This window comes from Festucalex cinctus, chromosome 9 (assembly GCF_051991245.1).
Source record: "Festucalex cinctus isolate MCC-2025b chromosome 9, RoL_Fcin_1.0, whole genome shotgun sequence".
Classification (NCBI taxonomy): Eukaryota; Metazoa; Chordata; class Actinopteri; order Syngnathiformes; family Syngnathidae; genus Festucalex; species Festucalex cinctus.
In genome coordinates, this window is record NC_135419.1 from 3,749,489 (window position 1) to 3,774,988 (window position 25,500).

General features: G+C 39.7%; 3 protein-coding genes across 9 annotated transcripts; 2 read left to right on the plus strand and 1 right to left on the minus strand.

The window, feature by feature from the left end:
- Window positions 1-514: 514 nt before the first annotated feature.
- itk (IL2 inducible T cell kinase) lies at window positions 515-9,012 on the minus strand. Of its 6 annotated transcripts, none has more exons than XM_077531516.1 (19): window positions 8,823-9,011; window positions 7,637-7,762; window positions 7,432-7,521; window positions 7,174-7,278; window positions 7,020-7,101; window positions 6,786-6,911; window positions 6,398-6,435; window positions 6,042-6,193; window positions 5,878-5,943; window positions 5,657-5,711; window positions 4,060-4,139; window positions 3,819-3,961; window positions 3,617-3,691; window positions 1,916-2,084; window positions 1,621-1,837; window positions 1,473-1,537; window positions 1,281-1,399; window positions 920-1,077; window positions 515-831 (listed from the first exon to the last, which is right to left on the minus strand). In XM_077531516.1, the coding sequence occupies exons 2-19, from the start codon at window positions 7,721-7,723 to the stop codon at window positions 766-768; spliced, it is 1,893 nt and encodes a 630-aa protein (XP_077387642.1). In that variant the 5' UTR covers window positions 7,724-7,762; window positions 8,823-9,011; the 3' UTR covers window positions 515-765. The 6 variants fall into 6 exon arrangements, with proteins under 6 accessions (XP_077387642.1, XP_077387641.1, XP_077387643.1 ...); XM_077531515.1 differs by having other exon boundaries at window positions 7,854-9,011; XM_077531517.1 differs by having other exon boundaries at window positions 7,432-7,518; window positions 7,637-9,012.
- On the plus strand, window positions 8,426-12,019 carry med7 (mediator complex subunit 7). Its single transcript, XM_077531522.1, has 2 exons — window positions 8,426-8,575; window positions 9,809-12,019. The coding sequence occupies exon 2, from the start codon at window positions 9,818-9,820 to the stop codon at window positions 10,577-10,579; it is 762 nt and encodes a 253-aa protein (XP_077387648.1). The 5' UTR covers window positions 8,426-8,575; window positions 9,809-9,817; the 3' UTR covers window positions 10,580-12,019.
- A 460-nt stretch (window positions 12,020-12,479) lies between these two features.
- Window positions 12,480-25,007, plus strand: lonrf4 (LON peptidase N-terminal domain and ring finger 4). 2 transcript variants are annotated; one of them, XM_077531521.1, is made up of 13 exons: window positions 12,480-13,099; window positions 13,212-13,314; window positions 15,020-15,138; window positions 16,201-16,323; window positions 17,792-17,974; window positions 18,068-18,194; window positions 18,364-18,439; window positions 18,553-18,667; window positions 19,301-19,422; window positions 19,552-19,710; window positions 21,392-21,554; window positions 21,638-21,787; window positions 22,980-25,007. In XM_077531521.1, exons 1-13 carry the CDS (start codon window positions 13,031-13,033, stop codon window positions 23,127-23,129), a joined length of 1,659 nt encoding a protein of 552 aa, XP_077387647.1. In that variant the 5' UTR covers window positions 12,480-13,030; the 3' UTR covers window positions 23,130-25,007. The 2 variants fall into 2 exon arrangements, with proteins under 2 accessions (XP_077387647.1, XP_077387645.1); XM_077531519.1 differs by having other exon boundaries at window positions 12,480-13,314.
- Window positions 25,008-25,500: the final 493 nt, after the last annotated feature.

Genomic DNA, 25,500 nt, shown 5'->3' on the forward strand with positions numbered 1-25,500 from the left:
TTCCATCCATAATTTATTTTACAAAAGATGCGTGGACCAGTTGCAGCATGCATGCTTACACATCATGCATGTTAATTTAGAGGTATAGTTAATAAATCATTAAGTAATAATGATTGTCAAATTGTTTCATGTAGTTTATACAGGGCTTTTGTATTCTTACTATTCTACTTGTCTTGGGCAAGCAAATATACTTGAAATATTACATATCCTGGCTACAGAAATATGAAAAGTTGATGCAATCTTTATCCACTCGCTGTTCACTTCTTGCATATTTGGGTTCTTATTTAGCTGAGAGAAGCAAAATATTTGATACACATCCAGTTTACACGTTGCAATGTACTGATAAACACATTTATACTCAAGTTACAAACCTAAGCAATATAATCACTGACATTTAAATTGCAAGAGCTGTTCGGGTGTATGCAATGAATTGGAGAGCGTGCACGTGTTTACCATTACTGTTATTTTGTTGCGTAACCATGAACATATTTTTTAAAGCAATTATCAATGTAACGTACGTTATGAACATCATACATTTTAACTGAAAACACACCATTTATTGTCATTTACAGAAAACCAAAGTGTACAACTGTAGCCATGTACAATGCATGAACCAGTTCAAGTGCAAACAGACTATGGCATGTGTGGGAAGCATCAACTTATAGTAAAATATATCAAATATCAAACTTCAGTCAATTATACACAAAATAAATATAATAAATAGTTGTGTTTAATGTTTAGCATCAGCAGTGCGTATCTTGTGGTTCAACAGTCTGAATGTAAGGCAAGCTCGTGCAACAGCAACGCGAAAGATGGACGATCCACTGGTTTCTAAGAAATGAAAACATGGGTGAAAAGTCAATGCAACCTCACGATTGTGTGTGTTTCCCCACAATATACATCAAATTCCTTCTCCCACCTCTTTCCAGCACCACTCCATCAGAAGATAGACAGCCTCTGGTGACAGTCGTGGCTTAAGCAGCCTCATGCCAGCATTCAAGGACTCTACTACCTGAGCATTAGATTGGTTCTCATAAGGAAGGCGTCCCTCTGTGTAGACTTCCCACATGAGAACACCTGAATGGGGAATACAGATTCAGATTGTTTGAATGTGATGATCATATATCAGTTGGAAAACATTGTGGAAACATGTAAAATTGTGTAACGTTAAGTAAGATGGTAACATTTGGTAAATTAGCCCTCCTTGTTTTACCTGTAGAATAAGATGAATAAATATGTTAATATAACCGTATAAAAAGACACAAAGAACCGCATCATACCAAAGGACCAAACATCAGATTTGCTGCTGAACTTGCAGTATTTGATAACCTCCGGTGCCGACCACTTGACGGGAAACTTAGAGCACAAGGAACTCGTGTACTGGTCATCAAGAACATATCTACAACACACAAAGTAGGAATAACGTGAAGCGAGATGGCAACATTGCCCATAAGAGAGAAGTTATGAAATACCTGGTCATGCCAAAATCAGACAATTTTACCACGCTGTTCTTTGAAACTAGGCAGTTCCTGGCAGCCTAAAATTTAAAATGTAACAGAATTAGGAAAATTCAACTCAGACTACTGACCAATACATATTTTATTTATTTATATTTTTTACCAAATCTCTGTGGATGAAATTAGACATTTCCAGGTAGGCCATCCCTTCAGCGACATCCAGACACATCCCCAACATTATGTCCTGGGATAAAGACCCCTTTTGGGCTCGCAGGTAGTCTGATAGGCAGCCATTCTCCATGAACTCCAACACCAAACACATCGGAGAACGCTGGGTGCATACACCATAGAGCTGAACTAGCTTTGAGTGGCATAATCTCCTAATGAAACACAGACAATTGCACATTGCTTCACTTGATTATTATTACGCAAGCTAATGAATCACTTCGCGCACTTACATCATGACTTTTGCCTCTTCTTTGAATTCCTCATCTGACATGCTGTCTTCTCTTATGATTTTCAGCGCCACGTTCTTCTCCTTCCATTGTCCCCACAGCACCATCCCAAACTGTCCACTGCCTACCTCTTGACCAAAGGTAAGTTCTTCGGGGTCCACCTCCCATTCATCTGTTGAGCGACAGGGTTCTTAACATTGTTGAACCCCACCAGAATCCTATGCGCGTTCACCAAACCCTTCTTTATTGAAAAAATAACACAATATGCAGTTTAGTTTTGCTAGATAGCTCGTTGTGCTGAACTCAACTTGGCATTGCAAATCATGCAGTTAGGACACTGACTCCTATCACTCACTCAACTCTATATTTATAGAGCACTTTAAAACAACCACCACTGGGGCAACACATAATGTAAACAGCAGAGGCTCCAGAATTGTGGAACAGCCATTTCAAACCAAATGTACAGGGTTTGTGTTTCTACTGTACCTATGCTTATATGTATTTTGTTTACGTAGACAACTGCAGACAGTAAACCTACTCAGACGTTGCACAAGTGGCGATTGATTCAAAACGACAAGCCCCATCACTTTGCAGATACTGCAGTCATACAGTCAATGGCCTCTTTGACAACAAATCGCTGCAGTGTCATACCCAGAACCAAAGTTCTCTTTATCCCCTACAAATCAGCCACATCGTTAAGTATGCCTGCATGATGTAATAACATCCAATAATTTCTATCAAACATCCTGCCCTTACTAAGACATAAGTGCTTCGTTTGACTGAAACTGTGACACAGCAATTAATCTAACGTTACACTTCTTATTGTGGTTGTCATGTGTAGTGGAGAACCGTTCTGCATCACATTAACTAGAATATTGTGAGATATTGTTCAAATATCCATCCATCCATTTTCTTGACCGCTTATTCCTCACAAGGGTCGCGGGAGCTGCTGGCGCCTATCTCAGCTGGCTCTGGGCAGTAGGCGGGGGACACCCTGGACTGGTTGCCAACCAATCGCAGTTGTTCAAATATATTAAGCAACATTAATGACATAGAAAGAGATATTACCTTTACTTCAGTCCACTCAATGGCTTGTATATAAATGATATCCATCCGTCCGTCCGTCCGTCCGTCCGTCCGTCCATCCATTTTCTTAACCGCTTACTCCTCACAAGGGTCGTGGGTATAAATGATATATCTAAGATTATGATTCCACATGAGGGCGAGAAGCTCGGCCATCCCACCACTTGAGGTGGCTCGGGCATCTGGTTCGGATACCTCCGGGACGCCTCCCTGGAGAAGGCGTTCCGGGCATGTCCCACCGGCGGAAGGCCCCTGGGATGACCCAGGAACGCCTTGGGATCCCACCGGAGGAGCTGGTTGAAGTGGCTGGGGAGAGGGAAGTCTGGGCTTCACTGCTAAAGTTGCTGCCCCCGCGACCCGACCCCGGATTAAGCGGTAGATAATGGATGGATGGATGATTCCACCGTCACGTAGCATAATGTAACATCAATTAAATATTCAAAAGTAAAATCTATGTGTAGTACTTGGGCAGACCATTGAGCATTTCCCACACCACTGCATCAGGGACTACATCTTTATGACCCTTCTCCATATTGGAGGTGGCCAGCAGCACAAACAGCAAAGGCAAAACTTGAATGAAGATAAAATTGTCCAAGAATTGATTGTGCTGTATCAAATTACCTTTGGACGGATAGGCAATTTCCTGGGAGCAGCCGCCTGTTTGAGTCACAGGGTGTCTGAGACGTGTTATCAGACCTGCCGAGTAACACACACACATATACACGCACGCGCGTACGCACACAGGCTCTTAGAAAACAATCGAATTTGCTTGAAGACATGAAACGGCAAGTTGCATGTGAAAGAATCGGAGCCTCAAACTTACCGGCAGCATTGTGTTGGTGGTAATGGATCAGCTCCGGAATGGTGCGAAACAAATACTTCTCTGCCAAATAAAAAGAAGACTCTCCTGTTTCCGTCCGTCTGATTTGGTAATGTTTCACACACGGTTGTTTCTCCCCATTTGATCTGCAGGTGATATGTTCAAAAGATCCATTGCATTTAGGCGAACCTTGTTACTGTGCATCAATGTCATGATGATTGGACTACAGTAAGGGTGAAATTACCCCGGTGCCTGGCTGAATACTGACACTGTGTAAACGCCCGTCTGTCTTGAGTTTCGAACCATGAATGCACCTTCTTTTCCCTATTTACCACACACATACAGACAAAAAAAAAAAAAAAAAAAAAAGTGGAAATGATAGAATTCAGATCTATCCAAACTTGGTTTGTAAACATTGTGAGTTGAGTTGACATTTTTATGCCATACCAATTTTTGCTAGAACCAGCAATTAGCAAATGAAAGTCATGCTTGTGGAACTTCACAGCAGGAAATTCAGCACTGTGGTTGTGAAAGCATCATGCGATGCCATGTCTAATTCTCAAGGTGCAGGTTCATTTTGCACAGCAACACTTGCTGAAGGTGCTACCGCAACAATCTGATGATTATTTTATCTATGCTCAGGAATGTCAGTACCGTGTTAGTTCGCAAAGACTTACTTCCGGTAAGGAATAATCGAACACGTTCCTGATTCTGGACCGCAAATAAGATTATGATATTTATACATTAAATTAACATGTAACTAACTGTTACTATTTATGTACGTAATTTTTCCTTGTAAAAAAGAAAAAGACCGAGTATTTGCTTTCTTCTCACGCGTCGTGAAGCGATGTTGCGTATATGCCAAGTCACGTTTTCAGCTAGCGGAAGAGGAGAGAAGGCTCATCTCATGTCTCTATTTGAAACTTCTTGGGGCCGCATTACTCAAGACTTTAAGAAGGCATCTCTCAGACTGGTGGTTGTGGGTTCGAATCCCATCCATTGTGACCATGTTGTGTCCTTGTGCAAGATACTGAACCGCCAGTTGTTCACGATGCTGCATCATCAGTTGGCAAAATGAGGAAACACCACTAAAGCACTTTGAGTACCTAAAGTAGAAAAGTGCAAAAGTGCAAGTGAAAACCCATTTACCAAATTGACAGGGGGGTGCAGCTTGAGGAGGATGACGAAATAAAGACGCTCCTTCCTCCATAATTCCATTTCATGAAGACAACAACGAAAGATGATGCCCGCCACTGACGTGTGTCAAACCAACCATCTAAGCAGTTGTGTCATATCACTTTATGCTTTATGTTTCTGTATGTGGGATTAAATTATTCTATTTTTCAGTACTCATGCTATGGGGGGAAAAAATGTTTGGGCCTGCACAAGACAAAAAAAAAAAAAAAAGACTGGCAAGACTGGTTGTCAATTTTATGTTGAGATGGCATTGTCAGCAGCTTCTGAATGTAACTAATAAAAAAAACTTGTAATCTAATTTAGTTACTTCTAAAAATCAAGTGCTCAGTAAAGTAACCAAATTAACTATTCAAGGTCACTCTGGAAACACTAGTTGAACCCTGCTGCATACACGGTCAATCGCACAACACATATACACAAACAACCATTTACATTCACACTGATGTGACAATAGGGGGTCTATAACTAGCATAATGTGGACAACAACAAAGTGAAAGCTGGAATAACAGGTGAGGAAAAACTCATGTATGCACAGGAGCAACATAAAAATGCCACACATTCAGGCGTGAGCTGAGATTCGAACCAAGAACCTCTCAACACCATGCTGCCCCAGCATAAATAAATGGCATTGATGATGCTTTTACCTCTTTGATCAACACATCTTCTGCTTCCGCTCTGGCAATGTTGTTGTTATACCATCTTTGAGAGGACACACAAGAAGAAAATGCAGTTTACATATGCATATTACAAAACGCATTAACGTAGTCCAGAATTGCACACAATTGCAATAAAATAAGCAATTGAAATGTACAAATGAACAAACACAGCTAAAGTAACCCTTGCAGTGTATTCAATTTGAACTTACTCAAATCTCTCAAAGTTGTTGCCTGATTTTTCAGCTATGTGTGTCCTTGGCACAAATCCATCATTCCTGTGACGCCAAGAAGGGAGAATGTTCTTTTTTTACATTTGAAATCATTTGCACCCTGAGCTCCATTACACATTGATATGGGAATAGTTGTGTTTTACCCCCTTTCATCTCGAACACTCCACCAGACAGGATGTGAGCTGTCTGTCAGGGTGTACTCCTTGTCTTTCTGAAGTGTCAGTTCCCTGTCTCCAAATGGTGTGTAGTTCTGCAATGCAACAACCATCCTATGTAATGTGTCGTGCATTTCTACCTAATGGGGAAAAAAATGCGATACAATGTTATTTTCAGTTTCATTGAGGTACTGTATAATTCACTGCATATTTGTTCGCTCAGTGGAGGTCAACAACCGTTGCGCTCATTTACAAAATCAAAATGATAGTATTGTGAATAGATTACCAGTAAAAAAAAAAAAAAAAAAAAATCCAGGCATTTAATTTTTTTGAGAAAGGGTTACCTCTGAATCTGGGATCTCGGGTAGTGGTTTTTTAGAACCTGTGGGAAAAAAACAAAACAAAACGTTAACTTTTTATATACTGTAACAAGTAACAAATACAAATACCAGATTCCCAAATCTAGTCCATTTGGCAAAATGTTTTTTTAATCAAATATTTAAACACTGACAAAAAAATTTTTTTTATCAAATATTTAAACACTGACAAATGTTTTTTTAATCAAATATTTAAACTGACAGCATCAACACTGTTAGAAGGTTTTGGCAAGACGTTGCATTTCTCATGAACTTTAAACGTCAGACTAGATTTGTCAACAATAGAACACCTCCCTCCAGGATAGATTACAAATTAGACCTTAACTTCAATATAAAAGAAAAGGATCATACAAACCGTAACCCGCCGGATCATATACTTGACAGCCCACCGCTAATTTCTCGGACTGCTGGCAGCATTTCCATTTCCCATCCATCCAAAATTGTGGGTGGTATTTTTCGACCAAATTGTTATTCTTTGTCTCTATATCAGCAACCAACAAAAACAGAATGCTGTAAATGAGGTCAAGATGATTGTATTGTCTAGAAGCCCAATTTAGAAGCCTGAAAATCCGGTTCAAAACCTGCTCACCTTCTTTAAGAGCTTGCACCCACCTCAGACGACAATCATTGTCTGGGGCAAAAATGTAGAGGAAATGCTTACCATGAAAAACCTGTAGATTTGTGTTTGAGAGCAGGGTGTTATGCGTTGCTTTTCAAGTAATTCTGCTGTTTAAGAACCTCACCTGGAAAGGGTACTTGTAGTCACATGGAATGGGGACATCGGTAAACACTGTCTCCACACACTTAATGCTGCATAACTTGATGCAACCTTTCAGTACCGGCTTTCTCTGAAACAAACAAAAATTACTCCCTTTTCAGTTCGTATGAAAATATAATCGGAATTGCAGGTGATTATCAGAAGGCAAGCCCCAAAGCTTGTAACGACTCAACTGATCAGAAGTGTCATTTAAAATAAATAGTTACGCCGCATGAATACTTACTCCGGGACGCCGCTCAGAATACGTCAATTCCTGCGTGTCCAGCACAAAAAATCTCTCCTTGTAGTTGCATGGCGATGTTCTTTTTTTCTGCTGGGATTTTTTAATCATCGTACCATCGAGAATCACTCCGGAGAACATTGTATCATTAACAAACAATTGAAGAAACACTGAGTGAGTGTGTCAGAAAAAAAATAAATATATATACCATGACGTTTCCGGTTGCTGAGTTGAGTAGACCACATCCTGACTCCAACATGCAGACTGCACATACCCACGTGGACTTGAAGTGCATGAAATCGTCACAGACTGCACATACTCACATCGACTTCAACTGCATCACATATAAGCACAGTCACTTTTCATTGAGCACACTTTGAAAAGTCATTGCACAATATTCAATTTAAAATGTTACGTTCACTCACACTAAGTTGTCTCATTTGTCGCTCTCGAAAAGAATATTCAATGACGCACCATTTGAAGTCATTGAAATAGGGCCAATCACTGCAAAATATTTTTCAGTACCGGTAGTCGCCAGGAGTGTCCAAATCTGGCCCTCAAGGGCCAATATTATGCATATGTGTTCGATATTTCCCTCTTCCTATGCACCTGGTTCAAATGATAAGACTCGTTATCAGTCCAACAGACCTTGCTGATGAGCTGACCATTTGGATCAGGTGTGTTGGTGGAGGAGGCAAACAGCGTGCATGATAGTGGCCCTCGATGCCTCTGACAGTAACATGTAACTTGTTCAACTGTCTGTCTAGTCCAAATTCACAAACCTGAATCGTTACATTTAATGTCCAAATCTGAATCTTGTTATAATTGCTTTTTCCCGTCTATTTTCACTTTCATAGATAGATCATGACGTCCTGTTTGTGTGTGTGTGTGTGTGTGGGGGGGGGGGGGGGGGTACACGAATTGTCACGTGTCAATAGCGACAACCAATGAGAGCTACGAACAGAGACTAGCCAATCCAAACGACGAAACGGAATCACGAGGGTTTCTCAGCCAATGATATCACAACGCAATCATTCGCCATATCCGTGATAGCGCAAGCTAGCTAAAGTACCATCTGTGCTGCCATCCTGTACTTACATTTACATCAAATCGTCGCCGTTGTCGGGCCCGAAGAGCCACTTCGGAGGCAAGTAGAAATACGGCAAACTGAGCATTTCTGTCTAGGGAGATATTCTCACATTTATGGCCAAACGTTTGTATGTAGAGGCGATCTTGTGTATCTAGCTGCTCAAGCTAGCTGTGTTGGCTTGGTACGTTCAAACAGTTTGGCGGTTGCATAAATAATATAGCGACGATAACTTTGCTCGGCGTAACTTGCTGACCACTGTATGTTGCATTGCATTGTGCAACTAAGTACTAGTTGGCGTTGTTACCTTCAACTACTTCGATGCTGTGTAAATCAAATGGTGCCTGCCACTTCACAACAGCAGCTCCATTTACAATGGGGTTGCTGCTAAAACGAAATGGATAAGAAAGTTTAACGTTTAGAATTTACATTTGAAAATTGTCATTGTAATGAAAGCACCTATTACGCAAATCCATAAATCTGATGCGTTATTATTATAATACAGTATTCAAAAAATAAAATAAAATAACCCGTTGCATGTTTTTTTTAATTTGATTTTTTTTTTTTTTTTTTATAATTGCAACTGCATTTATATGGGTTGTGCATTTTTTGCCATGACCGGCAACTCTCCTGTTCGTGCTGCTTAGGCTCTGATTGGTCAATCGCCGGCCCGAATCATCCACTGGGCGTGGTTTCTGCCTCGAGTCCCCCACCTTCTGTCTTTTTACGAAGATTTCCACTTTATTTTGCCACTGAAGATGGGTTGCTATCGGTATTACCATGACCCTGATGATCAAGGTCATGGTAATGGTACCGGGTTAGGGCGTGATCCTAACCCTAGCCGACAGAGTAGGTTATAAGGTGTCATCTGCCTTACCTGTCTTAACAACCATAACCCATATTTGTAGTTCTTGCACAATTTACGGCAAAATAGCGCTCGGTGGTGAGTTAAAAGCACGTTTCAGTTTCATAGCTGGCTGTGTTGTTTGATATTGTCTCACGTTATTTCATTACTGTCTAACTTTTTTTTTTTTTTAATATAAACTTTATTTGCCCATGTGTCTGTGCTTGTACCATTGCTGCATATGACATAGCAAGTACATTCTCAATGCCGATTGGCTGTCGCGACGCTCTGAAAAGTTCAGCAAACCACGGCAAAATGGGCATTTCGCTCTTCTCAGGCATTAATCTTTTTTTTTTTTTTTTTTTTTTTTATGTGGAAAATGAATCATGAACATTTGACACTTGACACCACCACTTTGTTGATGAGAGCCATTCTTATTCTTGTTTCAGATCACCATCATGGGTGAACCACAGCAGGTTAGCGCCCTGCCTCCTCCACCTACGCAGTACATCAAAGAGTACACAGATGACAATGTCAGCAAGGGCTTTGCTCCCAAACCACCGCCACCCATCCGGGACAGCTACATGATGTTTGGCAACCAGTTCCAGTGTGACGACCTGATCATCCGCCCACTGGAGAGCCAAGGCATCGAGAGGCTCCATCCTGTGCAATTTGACCACAAACGCGAGCTCAAGAAGCTGAACATGTCTATCCTGGTGAACTTCCTGGACCTTCTGGACATCCTCATCAAGAGCCCCGGCAGTATAAAGCGAGAAGAAAAGCTGGAGGACTTGAAACTTTTGTTTGTTCACATGCACCACCTGATAAATGAGTATAGGCCACATCAAGCCCGGGAGACTTTGCGTGTGATGATGGAAGTTCAGAAACGACAGAGACTCGATACAGCAGAGAGGTTCCAAAAGCACCTGGAGCGGGTAGTGGAGATGATCCAGGGGTGCCTCGCCTCCCTGCCCGATGACTTACCGCAGTTGGAGAGCACTGACAATGCTGGTGATGGAACAAGAACTCTGCTTGCTGGGAGCAGTGCCGGGCCGTCTGGCCAGGTCCTAAGGCTGAAAACGGAACCCATGGATGCGGAGGAAGCAGGAGCAAGCTGTATGGCAGCAGGTCTCCACAACAAGACTCCACCTACCATCAGAAAAGACAAAATGTGGGACAAAGATGCGGCCATGTGCAGTATCATTGACAAAATTGCCTAGTATTCGCTCACTTTATCTACACTGCAGATATTTGAAGTTAATCATTGTGCTTTGGTTTGAGTTGAGTTTATTTAAAAACTTTGTATGTATTGTTTTATGGCCTCAGGAAAGACACATAGCCATCCATCTATGCTTGCGTTTGCAAATAATCAACCTGCAAGACTATGGAGGAAACAAACTGAAAATTACACAATAGTAGGATGGCCAATTTCCCTTTTTTAGTCTAATAAAAATATTTTCAGCTAAAAGAACAGATGTCTGAACCGTCATTGACACACTGAATGATATGGTTATGTTTTATGCCGACTCGTGTCATTTGATCTTGTAATGGAAACGTCACTGTCCATGGTTAAAGTCAAATAATGCTTGTCTCAAATTGCTTTTGGTAGAATCCCTGCTTTTATGTTATGTTTTATTTTTTTAACTATAATGAAAAAAATATAGGTAGTGCTAATGTTTTAATAAGAATAACTTCCTCAAAAAGGAAGAAATTAAATCTGTTAGTATAGTAAGCATTTGAGACAATCCATCTGCCTCACAGGTGTGTTAATATGAAGATGCTGATTAGACTGCATGATTATTGCACAGGTGTGCCTTAGGCTGCCCACAATCAATGGCCACAGAGCAAGACATCTCTTCCTCATTGAGTTGATCAGGTTGTTAATCGGTCCACTCTTCAATGGCTGGACAAAGATGGTGGATTGTTGATCCTGAGCATCCCAAACATGCCCAGTGGGTGACTGAGTATTCGAGCCATGAAAGTAGTGGGATGTTTTTAGCTTCCAGGAATTGTGAAGAAATTCTTGGAACATAGGGCCATGTGGTATTATGCTGTCACATGAGGTGATGGCTGTGAATGGCACAACACTGGAGCTTCTCAACACGTATTGCAGAGCACTGAAAATGACATCATGAAATATACACGTCTTCATTGTCCCATAGCACAGGCAATGCAATGCTATAACTCCATGGCCAACATGGACAACTTGACTCACAAATGTAATGTAAGTAAATCACTCACTCACCCGTTATACACGTTTATCTGCCCAGTTCAGTTCATCATTGAAGACAACACCTCTCCGAAGTGTCAGATGCTGTTGAATGAGATCATTTGCCCACTCAAATTGGTGAGAATGAACTGCAGTAAGGTAGTGGCACTGATGTGGATGAGCATGCAGATAAACATCCAAGAGATCTGGTACAACATGCAGTCTGGCCTTAGAAAAAAAATTAAGCACAGGTTTGACTGACACTATCAGACTGAAAATCTTTGTTTGTTTCAAAGTTTGTGTTTACAGTTGTGTAGAGTGACACTGCATCATTGTCAGGAGCGGTCCTGTGTTTTTTTTTTTCTTGGCAATCTACTGGATGAAAGAAAAACATGTTTTTAATAACCTGTCAATCAATACAGATCTTGGAATACAGCACTTTTTCCAATTGTGTAAGTGTCCTGACTGAGCTGTCCATGAGACGAGTTCCACCTCTGTTATGCAACAACTTTATCGTTTTGGTTTTTTTTTGTAATTAACGTCTTCCATCTTGACCTTATATGTTATTTGTCTATTGAAGTTCACGGCACACTGTTAACAATAAGCCAAACCTATCCAGTAAGCAGGTTTTCATTTTCGGTTTGTCACCCCGCCCCCTCGCGGTATCTTGATTTGGGAATTCCATCCACTGTGTCACACACATTGTGTCGACTTTAGGTTAAAAGGAATCAACTCCAGAATTGACAAAACGCACGCGATTGTAATTAGTGATCACATTCGTCCTTTGGTGTTGGTTATTCCATCAAATTGTACCCACGAATCATGTTATGAAACTCAGCGACTGTGGGTTTCACAACAGGGTTGACGGCGAGCTGCTCAGCCAATCAGCGCGTTCGCTGCCACGTCACGTGATCTTTATTTATGTAATGTAATGGTGTAACACAGTAACCTGGAAATATGCCCGTGTACGTAGTATCCAGAAAAAGAGGGCAATCCTTGGACCAAGGCAGCCGCAAGAACATTTAACACATTCCTGTTGGATTCGTGGAGTCGTTGATTGCGTTTGAATCGGCGAGAGGAGCGGCTAACTCAAAAGAGGCTGAGTTGGGGTTTTTTCTTCTTTTACCTGATGGAGAGGGTTCGTCATGGTTGCTAAATCCTGCATTATTACATTATTAAATTATTAATGTGGACGAGTTGTCTCAGAACGCCCACATTAGATAAGCAAAGGCGATGTTTGCAGCCGAGTTAAAAAGCGGCTCAACTTAGTCAGAAAGCGAAACTGGTTCAAGTGGGGGGGAGGACGCGTTCACCTTTTGCAGTGTTATTCGTACGGTAAATGACACACGGCCGAGGAGGAAAGTCTTCCCGTGTGCTCGACTTTAAGGGGAAGACCAGTTCTCGCCGCGGGATACTGTGCTGACACACCGCCACCGCCACCGCCACCAATGGAGCTGTTGGAATGCCGACTCTGCCTCTTCCCGATGTGGGAGCCGGTGACCGTCGCCTGTGGTCACACCTTCTGCAGGAGGTGCGCGGGGACCTACCTTCCGTCAAAATGCCCGACTTGTAATGAGAGGTTAAAACCGAGGGAAACGAGAAACGCCAAGAACAATGTTTTGCTCATCCGTGTGATTGAAAAGTGCTGCCCAGAGGACGCAAAGATGAAGTGCCAGTTGCAGGAGAAGATCCGCGCCAAGCAGTACCAGGAAGCTTTACGCGTCGCCAATGACGCGATACAGCAAGGTAGGCATAGGCAATACAAAATGTTTAACTTTTTGTGTCATGTTTGGTTTCTTCACTAACAACTTAGGGGTGTAAATTGCCAAGTGCCTGACGATTCGATTCGTATCGTGATTCATAGGTCACGATTGGATTCGATACCGATTAATCCCGATCCGGATTTACAAGTCGATTGTTGCGATTTTTTTTCACTCAAATGTAGAAAACACTATTCACCAAACTTGTACATGTACACTGTAAGATTTGTATGAAAATGTATTATTTATTGAACTGAAACTTCAGTCTTATAAATTGTGAGCCACTGTACTTAACAAACAGGTTGTAAACTGTTTCATGTTTGAACAGCTTTGAAATAAAATATTAAGGCTTAATTTTCCATTAATATAACATTCTTACACGCTTAAGGTTTGAATCCTAACCCTAAGTAAGACGGGGGTTTTTTTCCATTAAAAATTGGTGTTTAAAAATCGATTCGGCTGCCTATTGAATCGATTTGAGAATTGCGAGCTGTAATGTCGTGATATATTGCCGATTCTATTTTTTTTAACAGCCCAACTAACAAGGCATCACCGTATGTTGTCAAAATCCGCCAGGTTATCCTGTCTGCTTGGTGGTTATACCGACTCTAAAGAGACATTGAAATTATTTAACCTGTTTTTTTTTTTGTTAGTTTGTTTTTTAGATAAACTACAAACAAATGATGCTCGATACTAACCTTTAAATGGCATCGGTGGCCCTAAAAAAGCCAAATAACTGCTGTAAAAGATGCTGTTGTGATTGATGTGAGGACAAGGAGTCAGATTAGATCGAGGGCTGCATCAAAAATTGACATTGTACAAAATATGACATTTTGCCTGAAATTATCAAAGGGGTTTTGTTTTAAATCTATCGACATTCTTGTGATATGCGTCACAAAATAAATGAACCTGGAACCGAAACATGCCATCCAAAAGCAATGATGCAGTTTATTGAAATAAACGGATATCTTTCAGCCAACATTTAGGGCGAGGAAAAATCTTTCACAACTTCTTATGCACCAGTGATGAAGTAACTTAACTTTGTTTCGCCTCCTGTTTAGGTCTCATCATGCCAATGAATGAACAGAGTTTGTTAATCTAGTTAAGTACGTCATAATTAGTAATAATTATCCCTGGTTGGACTCTTGTGAACATCATGTAATGCCCCCTCCCCCCTTTTGTAATTCTGACTTTCGTAAGCAGCTATGTTATGTTTGCATAATTTTAATGTGTGCGTGGGACCTCCTCCAGGATACTGTATTATGTTAAGTAAAAGCCATATGACTGGTATGACAGCACTTAAGCAACAGTTGTTCAGTTCAGTACTGTACGATGACCCTTTATTGTTGTGTAAATGTTTTTATAACAGATGGCAACACTTTATGGCACAAAAAATGGAGCTTGTTATATCACAACTTCAAGCTCATTATAAAGCCTAAATACAGACAAAAATATTGCTTACAGACATAACGTGTTGATTTAGAATACAAACTTTAGTTGTTCCATGTTTGAAAATGTATTTGTAACCTCACTGTCTTCACCAACAACACATGGCTTAAGCACTTCACCTTTATCAACATTGGCTCTTGTCTTAACTTAACAGGTTTGCGTGTCACGTCGTATGGAAAACAAATGAATAAAACATGTTTTTTTTTTTTCTTACTTTCATTTGTCACTCGTTTCGTCTTTAGTCCCAGAAGACCCAAGTCTGAAGCTGTACAGAGCTGAAGCAAACTGTGGCCTGCTGCGTTTTTCTGATGCTCTGACGGATCTTGACTACCTTTGCTGTCTTCGGCCTTTATGGACAGAGGTGAGGTCGTTCGTGGCAGCAGGAAAATCATCGCTCAAAATGTTTATTTACCGACATGGAGCCCTTATGAAATCTGATGAAAACCAGTAGAACTAAAAAAAAAAAAAAAAAGAAAGAAAAAAAACTTCACAAAGATGTTCATACTTAGTTTTGATTGACGCTGTTAAAGAGGTACCACATTAGTATTTGTATTATAATTATATAATAAATAATAAAATGTAAAATTACATTGTTAATTTTAAATTAACAGTTTAATTAATTGCAATATTATTTTTTAAATAAACCCTTAATAATAATAATGTTACCATTAATGATAAAGCATAATGGTGCCTTGAGATATGAGTCAACTCTTGAGTTTTTGCAGATACAAGGCATTGTTGTTCGGCCAATATTTTTTCTTTGACTTGCCAGCGCAGACTTGAGATTCAAGTGTTGATGTTGGTAGTGAACTCAACTCACTTCACAATAAGCAGCAAGCAGCGCTTTGGAAAATAGTGAACTATTCTTCCAGAAAGAGGCTTCAAGCTGTTTATTGTCACTCTCAGTTTAAATTTACTGTTATTCTAAACATAAAACAAGAATTACGTCACGGAATGAATTAAACTTGTATCTCAAATCGCCACTATATTAAAATTCAAACTTTGTGTGATTATCTTTGTCAATGCATCCAGTTTAATATACTGTAGCTCATGTTATGGCTCTCAGGATTTTGCAGATATGTTCCACATTTTGTGATCACTGCATGTTTGTTCTCTCAGAAAGAAGACACGATTGTCTTGTTTATTTAACTCTAGTTGCTCAAGCCACATTCTTATGATACTGTTGTTTGCTAATGTCACTAGCTAACTGCATGCAAACCGCTACTTGTATCACAACCGCATGTAATCGCCACGTTTGTAGTGCGGATAAATATTTTGTGTAATCAACCTCTTTTTTTTTTTTTTTTTTTTTTTTAAACTGTTATATCATGTAAATTTTTTTACAGTGAGGACCTGTCATACGTAATGGACTTATTTGAGGAGTGGTGCACTGACCATGCTCCTCTATGTATGTCCTCTGCAGGGCTACTTTCGTAAAGGGAACATACTATTGGAAATGGCTCAGCAGACAGATTCCCTCATCCAGTTTCATCATTGCCTCAAACTGCAAGCTGACTTTGTTCCTGCTAAGAATCAGATCAAGAAGGTTGTTCACACCACCCCTAACTGTGTACTGTAAAAAAAAAGAAAAAAAAAAGTAGAACAAATATAACATTTGCCTTGCCAAATGGTAACTCACAAGTTGCATAATACTAATAAACACGTCGTGTTTAGACGACTGAATGGGCCTGTTTGGATTAGTATTTTCAGTTTAGTTGATAGCAGATCAGCCAATAGTCAGTAATGAACAGACATCCTTCCACTCCCTGCCTTGTAGCCAAAACTGTACACAAACATTAATTATTTGCAGTTGTGCGTAATTTTGTGAACCTTGGATGCTTATCTTGATCATATTTTTCTAACGCAATATTCACCAATCTTATTCAAACATACTGTATAGGAGTGTAGCATACCCCGGCCGGCATGTTGACACAGCGTATCTACACTCGGAAAGGTTAACCCCTTTAGTTTAAAGTAACTTACCGTACTTTTCCTGGCCAACAACAGAACAAATGATTATTACCCCCCCCTCTACGTTGCTACTAGCCTCATCCTAGCCAGTGCTAAGTTTGTTCATCTCTCAGGCCCGGCGCCCTAGTTTGAAAACTCCCTTCTGTTTGTTGCTAGCATGGCGTCAGCAGGCCATCAGCGATGACTTAGCTGGTCAAATATTCCCATTGCTAGGACGGTGTTAGCTGTAGCTGGGGGTCTAAGAACCAGATTGAGGCATTAGCCATAGGGATGTAACGATAATGGCAATATTGCGATATTAAGACTGCCACAATATCGTTGTCGTCATGTTACATGATTAAAAGCAGCACATCTGTTAAAAATGACAAGTTGATTTCCATTTGTGCAGTCCTAGCACCCTCTGGTGGTTAGTTCTTTAGTGCAGTTTAATTTTCATACGGCATGTTTTGGCCCTTATATATTTAACTCATTCACTGCCAGCCCAGTTAAAATGGATTTTTGACGTCTATAGCTGTCAATGGCAGTGAATGAGTTAAAATCCACGCTAATCGTCAGATGAAGGGGAATATGCTCGTGAATCGAGTAAATATGTGGAGGAACTCAATGAGTGTGTGCATTAGCAAGTAAGTGCCTCAGTATGAAGAGTTTTTAGCGATTGTAGGCTGTTTATGTACATTGCTGTTATCTATAAAAGCACAATATTGTGTTGTTGTTTTTTTTTTTTATACAATACCGTGACCTTTTTTAATATCGCCATCCTCCTCACAATATCGTGATAATTATCGTATCATATCAAAAAAAAAAAAAAGAAAAAAAAAAGAGTCCCATAACAACTTCTGGGCATCTGCTCAAGTGTAGTAATGTATGCTATGCTATGATACAATCTGACTTGAATGGGAAAATTCAGATTCTCAGTTCAAGTTGCCACCGATTTGTGCACAACCCAAGGCGGTGTGTATTTTAATCGTACGCTTTTTCTGTGTTGTTCTATTCCAAAATTGTAATGTATTTGTGATAGTAGGCTCTATGGGTTAAAATTGCAGATCCTGGAGGCAGAGGGCATCTCAGTGCCAGAGGAAGTCTCCTGCATTATGCAGGTGTTGGCCGATTACTTGAAGGCTTCGTACCCCATTACAAGCCTCAGCGGCACCCAGGCAACACACCCCGAGGGCCTCAAACATCCACATGGCGATGCAGAGGGCAAAGAGAGGAGAGATGCGTACCAGGTGCGTGCTCCAGACGGGGCGAAGAGAAGAACGCTCGCGTGGTGGGAGGTGTTTGCTCGAAATTTTCAAGTTGTAAAACTGTGTTTCTTTTAGAGCTCTAAAGTGAATCACGACAGCAGCGCTGAGTGCTGCCTCAGCCTCTGCCAAGCTGTCTCCTTCCTGCCTGCCAGTGAAGACGATGAGGAGATGATGGCAAGAAATGAGGATGTGAATGGCAGAGGTATAGTGACAAACTACAATAAACACTGATGTTTTTTTTCTCTGTTCCAACATATTCAGAATATTATATTTTATATATTTTTTTTTTTATATATATATTTTGTTAAAATATACGTAAAAAAAAAAAAAAAGTTCATGTTTCTTCATGTATAAATTTGCTTTTATCTCAGGTGCCAGTTTACAATGCAGAGATAAAACTCTGAGCGTACTCACTGTGTCAGACTTCGAGTGCCCTCTTTGCATCAGGTCAGCGTCCCGTTCTCTCACAACAATATTGCGACTCTCCACGGTTGTCTGTCAACTAGATGACATTGACGGCAATGTGTTTTGGTGATTTCATATATTTATACATTTTAAAGGCTGTTTCATGAGCCAGTTACCACTCCATGTGGTCACACCTTCTGTAAAAACTGCATCGAGAGGAGTCTGGACCACAACCTCCGCTGTCCACTCTGCAAGCAGCCGCTACAAGAGGTAGGAGCCGTTGTTTAACCGAGACGGCCAAAATTCACAATTCAATTGAAAATATACTCTAAACACCAATTCAGTTATTGAATTTGAGTTTGAATTAATTAAGGTGGCAACCAGGAAGCACAATTGTGGGAATAAGAACAGGAATTCAAAGAAATGATGAAAAATTTAATTCATTTAAATGCGTGTAGCAGAATTTGTCTTTTTTTTTTAACTTGCAACTGCCCCCTCTGGCCTAAAGCGTAACTTTTTTTTTTTTTTTTTTAATTTACATTAAAAGCCTACTCGGATAAAACAGATCATTCAAATTGTAAAAACTTTGAAATTGTTGAGCACTTTATTTCCCCAGAATAATTTTCTCCTTTAAAATGGCTGCCCAAACATTTTGTTTTGGCGCACACAAGTGAAATTCTCACTTGTATGTGATGAGGATGAGCTTCTCTGAACTACATTGAATTCAGTTCCACTTCCACAGTTCAAATTCAGACTCAATTCACATTGGAGAGTGAATCCTGAATTTTGCACAGCCCTTTTTGTGCACTATATTACGGCGTTTTATTTTACGTTTATTATTTGACAGCATTGAGACCTAAACATGACAATAATTCTCCTTCTTCTCTCCTTGTTTATTTGCAGTACTTGAAAAATAGGAAGTACAACATCACAGTTGCGGTTCTGGATATCATGAACTGCCTTTTCCCCTCACAGTTGGCTGAAAGGAAACAAATACATGACGCGGAGATGGCAGAACTGTCAAAGTAGGTGCCATGAAATGAATACTCATCATCTCATATATTTGGGATTTTTTCCAAATTGCAATTCAATTCTTTTCCCCACTTGTGATGTTATGTTATGTTATGTCACTGTATGTGTCTTCTCCTCTCCAGCCTCACAAAGGACATCCCGATATTTGTTTGCACTGTGGCCTACCCCGGTGTGCCATGCCCTTTGCACATCTTTGAGCCTCGATACCGACTGATGATGCGTCGCTGTATGGAGACGGGAACGAAGAAGTTTGGCATGTGCAGTTACGAACATGGCAAAGGGTACGCCAAACACACAAATTCAATATTTTTGACCATCGTTTTGATTTGACTTTCACCCTCGCATGAAAGCGCAACAGTTGGAGACAGAGGCTCAATTGATGCCTGGCAGTGATATGCAAGCAGACAGCACACGCACATTAAACCAGTCATATGTGACCCTGAGGGGGTGGCAAGTAACAGCAGGCTAACCAGTCTGCTGAGAGATCTGCCACGCTTTTGCATCCCCCGCCAATATTTCCCCTAGTTTCACTTTGCTCGCAAGACTGAAAATGGAATCATCATCTGAAACATAAACAAGTGACAATTTTACATTCTTTTTTTATTTTCTAACTGTATCTTATATTGTGGCTATAATACTGCATGGAGGTTCAGTGTCTCAACGAGAGAATTGGAATGCACTCACTCTTAATCGTAACATTTTGAAAGGCAATTTAAAGCGATGCAAGACTCATCAGTCATTTTCCATTATTGGATTAGGCATTGCATTGTGTATCAAGAGTAAAAGTGCAAATATCTCTTATTCCCTGAATTTACTTTTAAACCGATTAACTCATTCACTCCCAGCCATTTTCACAGAAGCAATCCCGTCCCCTCATGGCTGTTTTACTGGATTTTGACTGATTTTGCAAGGCCCACAGAATATTGTGTTCTATTGCTATAAAAGAATGGAACCTATCAAAAGAAAGATTAAAGTCTCTTCTTTCATCAGGAAACAAAAAGTAAGTAAGTTTCTATCTGTTTCCGTTTTGCAACAATTAGCATTAGAAGAGACCTAAGTTTCATCAGTTTTCACAAATCTTTTTAAAATTCAAAGTAATTGAGCTTTTTTTCTAGATGGGCCTGGTTGATCTCCTTTGCTCTGCTGCCACCTGCTGGCCGTTTGTGTAATAACTGCCATTTCCGCAACCGTTCTTTGCAGTTGAGAGGCTGCATCAAAGCCTTCTGTATTCTCTAGCATTAAAAGAAACAAAACAAAACAAAACAAAAAAACGTATAAATACGTCTTTGGGACACTTAAAACATAAAAAAAAACGTATTTACACTTTATTGGGAGCAGATGAGTTAAGTATCAAAATAAAACCATACCGTGGTAAACGCCATTATCCTGGTGTTCACTTGAATGGGAGTCTGCAGAAAAAGACCGTCTTCGATCCCAAATACTGCGCCAATTCTGATCATAGTAAAATCCTCAGCACTTCAGGTTTTATATCATTCCGTGTGGGGGTGGAGAGATGGAGGGTAGCTTCTCCTAATGTGGGCTAAAGCGTGCTCGGCACACGACATGTAGCTTAGCCTAACATAGTACAAGTCACCCGGATGTTTACAATGTTTACAGAATAAAATTGTCGGTCAATTTTAGTTATCGTCTCAATGAATGGCTTCTATTTTAGTTTTTGTTTCATTTTCGTCTGGGAAAATCACTGAACACCACCACTCTTAAATAGAACATTTTCCCATTTGAGGCGCCTTGCCGCCCCATCAAGTAGAATGCGTTTCTCTGTGCTGCCCAGCAACGCTCCATTCTGCGGTCCCTGCACCTCATCACATATTCACAATGAATGTTTTGTTTTGAGAGATTGAAAATTTTGCTCCCAATTTTTTTTTTTTTTGCAAAGCTCCACATTTTGTTACAGTAAATTGACACAATTGGTAAATATTTGTTCACGCTGTGTTTCCCAAGATTTGCAGACTATGGCTGCATGCTGGAGATCCTTAGCTTGGAGCTACTGCCTGATGGCCGTTCCTATGTGGACAGTGTGGGTAGCAACAGGTTCAGAGTCTTAAAACGAGGCCTACGGGATGGCTACCACACTGCTGATATTGAATATCTGGAGGATATTAAGGTAGGACTTGCTCAAAGAGTTCCTGTTTTCTGTTTAGAGTAATTGGATCAACTAAACGGCTTCCACCTTTTTTTTTTTAATAGGTGGAAGGGAGTGAATTGGAACTCCTGCAGCATCTCCACGACAGTGTCTATCAACAGGCTCAGGACTGGTACCAGCGCCTTGGCAGCCGCATGAGAGAACAGATCAACAAGCAGTATGGCATCATGCCCGGTGTTGAAGAGAACATTCAGGTAGGGGATTTCGACATAAATGTGAATGCACATTCACTGTACCATAAAGTCAATCCATATTGAATTACTGTGTAGGCAACAAGGTGTGGATATTGTAAGATAGTGTTTTGTATTCAAGGGGAAGTCAAATTAAAAAAAAAAAAAAAAAAAATGTATTTACCCTCACTCGTCTGAACATGACATTTTGATTAATAATTGCTTTTGTGGAATACTAATTAAGCAGCAAAATCCACCTGTTTTTATCCATCATCTGAATTAGGTCATGTGACCTTTGCAAACTGAGCCGTGATTGGTCGTTACCTGAGCAGCTGTGGTGTGATTTTCAGTCAACGTCATACCGTGGCAAAATGGCCGCCTCTGAGAGGGCTAAAAATGGTTGGAATTTTGCTGCTTTGTTCGAATAACACAAACGCAAAATTAATCAGAATTCCGTGTTTAGACTAGTTGGGCTGTGTAGAGCATATTATGGTAAAGAAAAATTTGGGGTTGACTTCCTCTTTTAAGCTGCTGAATGCAGAAAATTGAATTTTTAATTGCTACTGCCACCTGTGGCCGAAAAATGAAACTACACACTCCCTTCTTCATCTACACAAATTATGCATTTAAAATGACGGCAATCGTGTTTTTATCAACAATTAGAATTGAATAAAATGTATCTTTTTTTTTTTTTTTTAAGTATGTGTTTTGTTTTGTTTTTTCTCCATGTACCTAGACTTCAATATCCAAAAATGATTCATTCTGACAAATGTTGTGCCTGCCTTTTTTCCTGATACTTTAAAAACTGACATCAGACAATAAAATGTTTCGAAAGTTAAAAAAAACAAACAAAAAAATAATAATAATTTGAATGGCACAAACAATTGCCCATTAACACACCTTATTGTCTCATATCTTGTGTCATTTCCAGCCAAGTTACATATTCAACAAAGCCTCTGAGATTAGGGAGGTGAATAATAACCACAATCATTTTTTATTGATATTTAAATCCCAATTAGTAAACACGATTATTCATTGATTTCAAAACTCTAAAATGTATTCAACTACCATAACTCAACTTTAACGATAACTTGAAATAACCAGAAAATAGGGATTTACAATAAATAAATAAATAGAAATGCGGGCTATTCCTGCTGTCCTTGCTTTGGCCTCTAAGGGGCAACGTTGTATTGTAACTGTATTGTATTTATTCCAGGCCTCATCCAACGGTCCAGCTTGGTGCTGGTGGCTGCTATCTGTCCTCCAGCTGGATCCGGCTTATCAAACCACAGTCCTCTCCCTCTCTTCACTTAAAGACCGGCTCGGTCACCTACGCCTCATCCTTGAGTACTTCTCTCAGAGCTAAACGCAGCATCTTGGTGGAATTTCTCAGATAAAAGGCTGACGGTCAACTATTATGTACATTCATAATACTTGAGTGAAGCTAAGCTCACAAGAACTCTTTGCATCACAATTTATGGGCTAAGCTACTCTGAAATACAAAGGGACTGTTTTGATGTCACATCTCAAAACCAAATCAAATTGTCAAAACTATAAATACTAATTTAAAGCAGAAGTTAGCCGGGTTTGTTATCTCGCTAATTCTGTTTTTTTTTTTTTAATATAATACAAATCACAAATCACACACTTTTGCCACATTCTTGTCACTCTCAGCAAATGAAATGTTAACTCAAAATGTACCCGTGGTATCAATAATTTGTGGTTTAAACTGCACATATGTACAGTAGACACTAGTTCAATGAGCCATGTGCCACATCAGAATGTTGAAAAAGAGCACAAGATGTTGCTGTTTACGCTCCAGTTTTCAGGCAAAAGACTTATACCAAGTTTAAATGTCATCAATTACAGTTTCAAATCACAATTGAAATGACTTTGTAGCACTAAAACGCATGCATGATAAGTAATTTCTTTGGGAGTAGGCAAATTGAGATTTATAACATAAATAAATATTAATTTTAGGGCTGCAACTAACTTATTTTAATTCTCACTCAAATTTAAAAAGCATGTTTTAATTTCCATCTCTTTATTCTAAAACAGAACATGATTTCAAATTAACAGTACAGAAAATTGACTTACTGGTACTTGTTTGGTCCGTAAACATCAATCAGCAAAAATGTGGATAATTGTTTCTGAAAGTAAAAGCAATTGTTTTATCTTGATTTTGCTTTCATGACATTCGATAATATTTACTGTTGAGAAGCTGACATTTTGAACATTTGGACAATTTTAAATTTAAAAAGCATTTAAATGATTAATAGATTATCAACATGATCAATTCATTTGATAATTGATTAGCGATTGCACCTCTAATTCATTTGTTGGTTTTGTAGACTAATTTCCTTTTTCTTGTATTATCTTATCCATAGCATCCATTTGCTATGGTTCGTTTTATACTTTTGAATATGAAAAAAAAAAAGTCCCTGTTTCATATTAGTGATTGTTGCAATAAGAATTTGTGTGTTCTGTGTAAACTTGCACCTACTTGAAAGGCAATGTTGTTTTGAATGAAAGCCCACCAACCAGGTTGCTAACTTGATTTGTGATGGACAATTATGAAATTGTTTCAACAGCTGGATTTGACGAGCTTGATTTTTTGCGCATGCATTGCCAGTGGATAGTCAAGCGCGGGTGTCATTTTTTTGTGTGTGTGTGTGTGCGTCATCTGTAAAAAGGATTCATGTTTGTATGATTTCATTGGCTGTAAACCGTTTTTGTTTTATGACGATGAGATTGTCATCATGTCAGCTCCTATTTTGGCTGCTCAGCGTCATGTACTGAGGGAAAATGGCTAAATGAAATGTCCAAGATCAGAGTAGGGATAACACCCCACTGTGATCATATACAATAACACCTATTTGGCCCAAACAGTGTCCCAGCACTTTTTTTTTTTTTTTTTTTTTTTGCGGTGGCCCCTTCACCATCAATCATAATGCTTCGAGTGCCTTTGACTGTGGAAATTCTGCAAGTCTTACCGCTTGTACGGCACATAACGACAACATACAGCAGCATATTTCTTTATAGATTAAGTGCTACATTCGATGAGTTGCCAAAGCTGCATGTTCTACATTGTTCATTGTGAAAGGCTTAACTGAGTATCACAATACTCTTTGGAGGGGCGCGGGGGGGTTAAACCTCAAATGTGCCATACATTGTGTGATTTATAGAAATGCTCTGAGTTTCTGTGTTTTGTAACATTAAAGTTGAAATGAAAATGACTTAAAAATGCTGTCTTTTGTACAGTGAATCGCATTTTTAGTCGCACTTTTTATATTGCAATAGCTCTGCAAGTTTTTTGTTTTTGTTTTTTTTTGTCTTTAGAAGAACAACACGTGACTAAATATAATGAATACATGTGACGATGCTACTGGGGGTTTTTTCTGCTAGGATAGGAAAATGTCAAGCAAGTTCATATGGAAGCCCAAAAGTGTGGGCTGGGGTGGGGGGCGTTTTCTATGACAAACCAAATGGAAGCACTGCACTCTTTTGCAGAACACGGCATAGCATCGTTTGGTTCAGATGAGGACTGATGGCAGGGTAAAAAAGGCCTCTCATGGATCACCATGGAAACACTTAATTATTGAGAATTGTGAAGCTGCTGTAGAATAGTAAAAAAATTAGAATTATATCATTTTTGTGGCTGGAAATTAAAATTACCTTGATTAAAACAGCAATCATTGAACAACGACTGATTTGATAATTCACAGCTACACAATGAC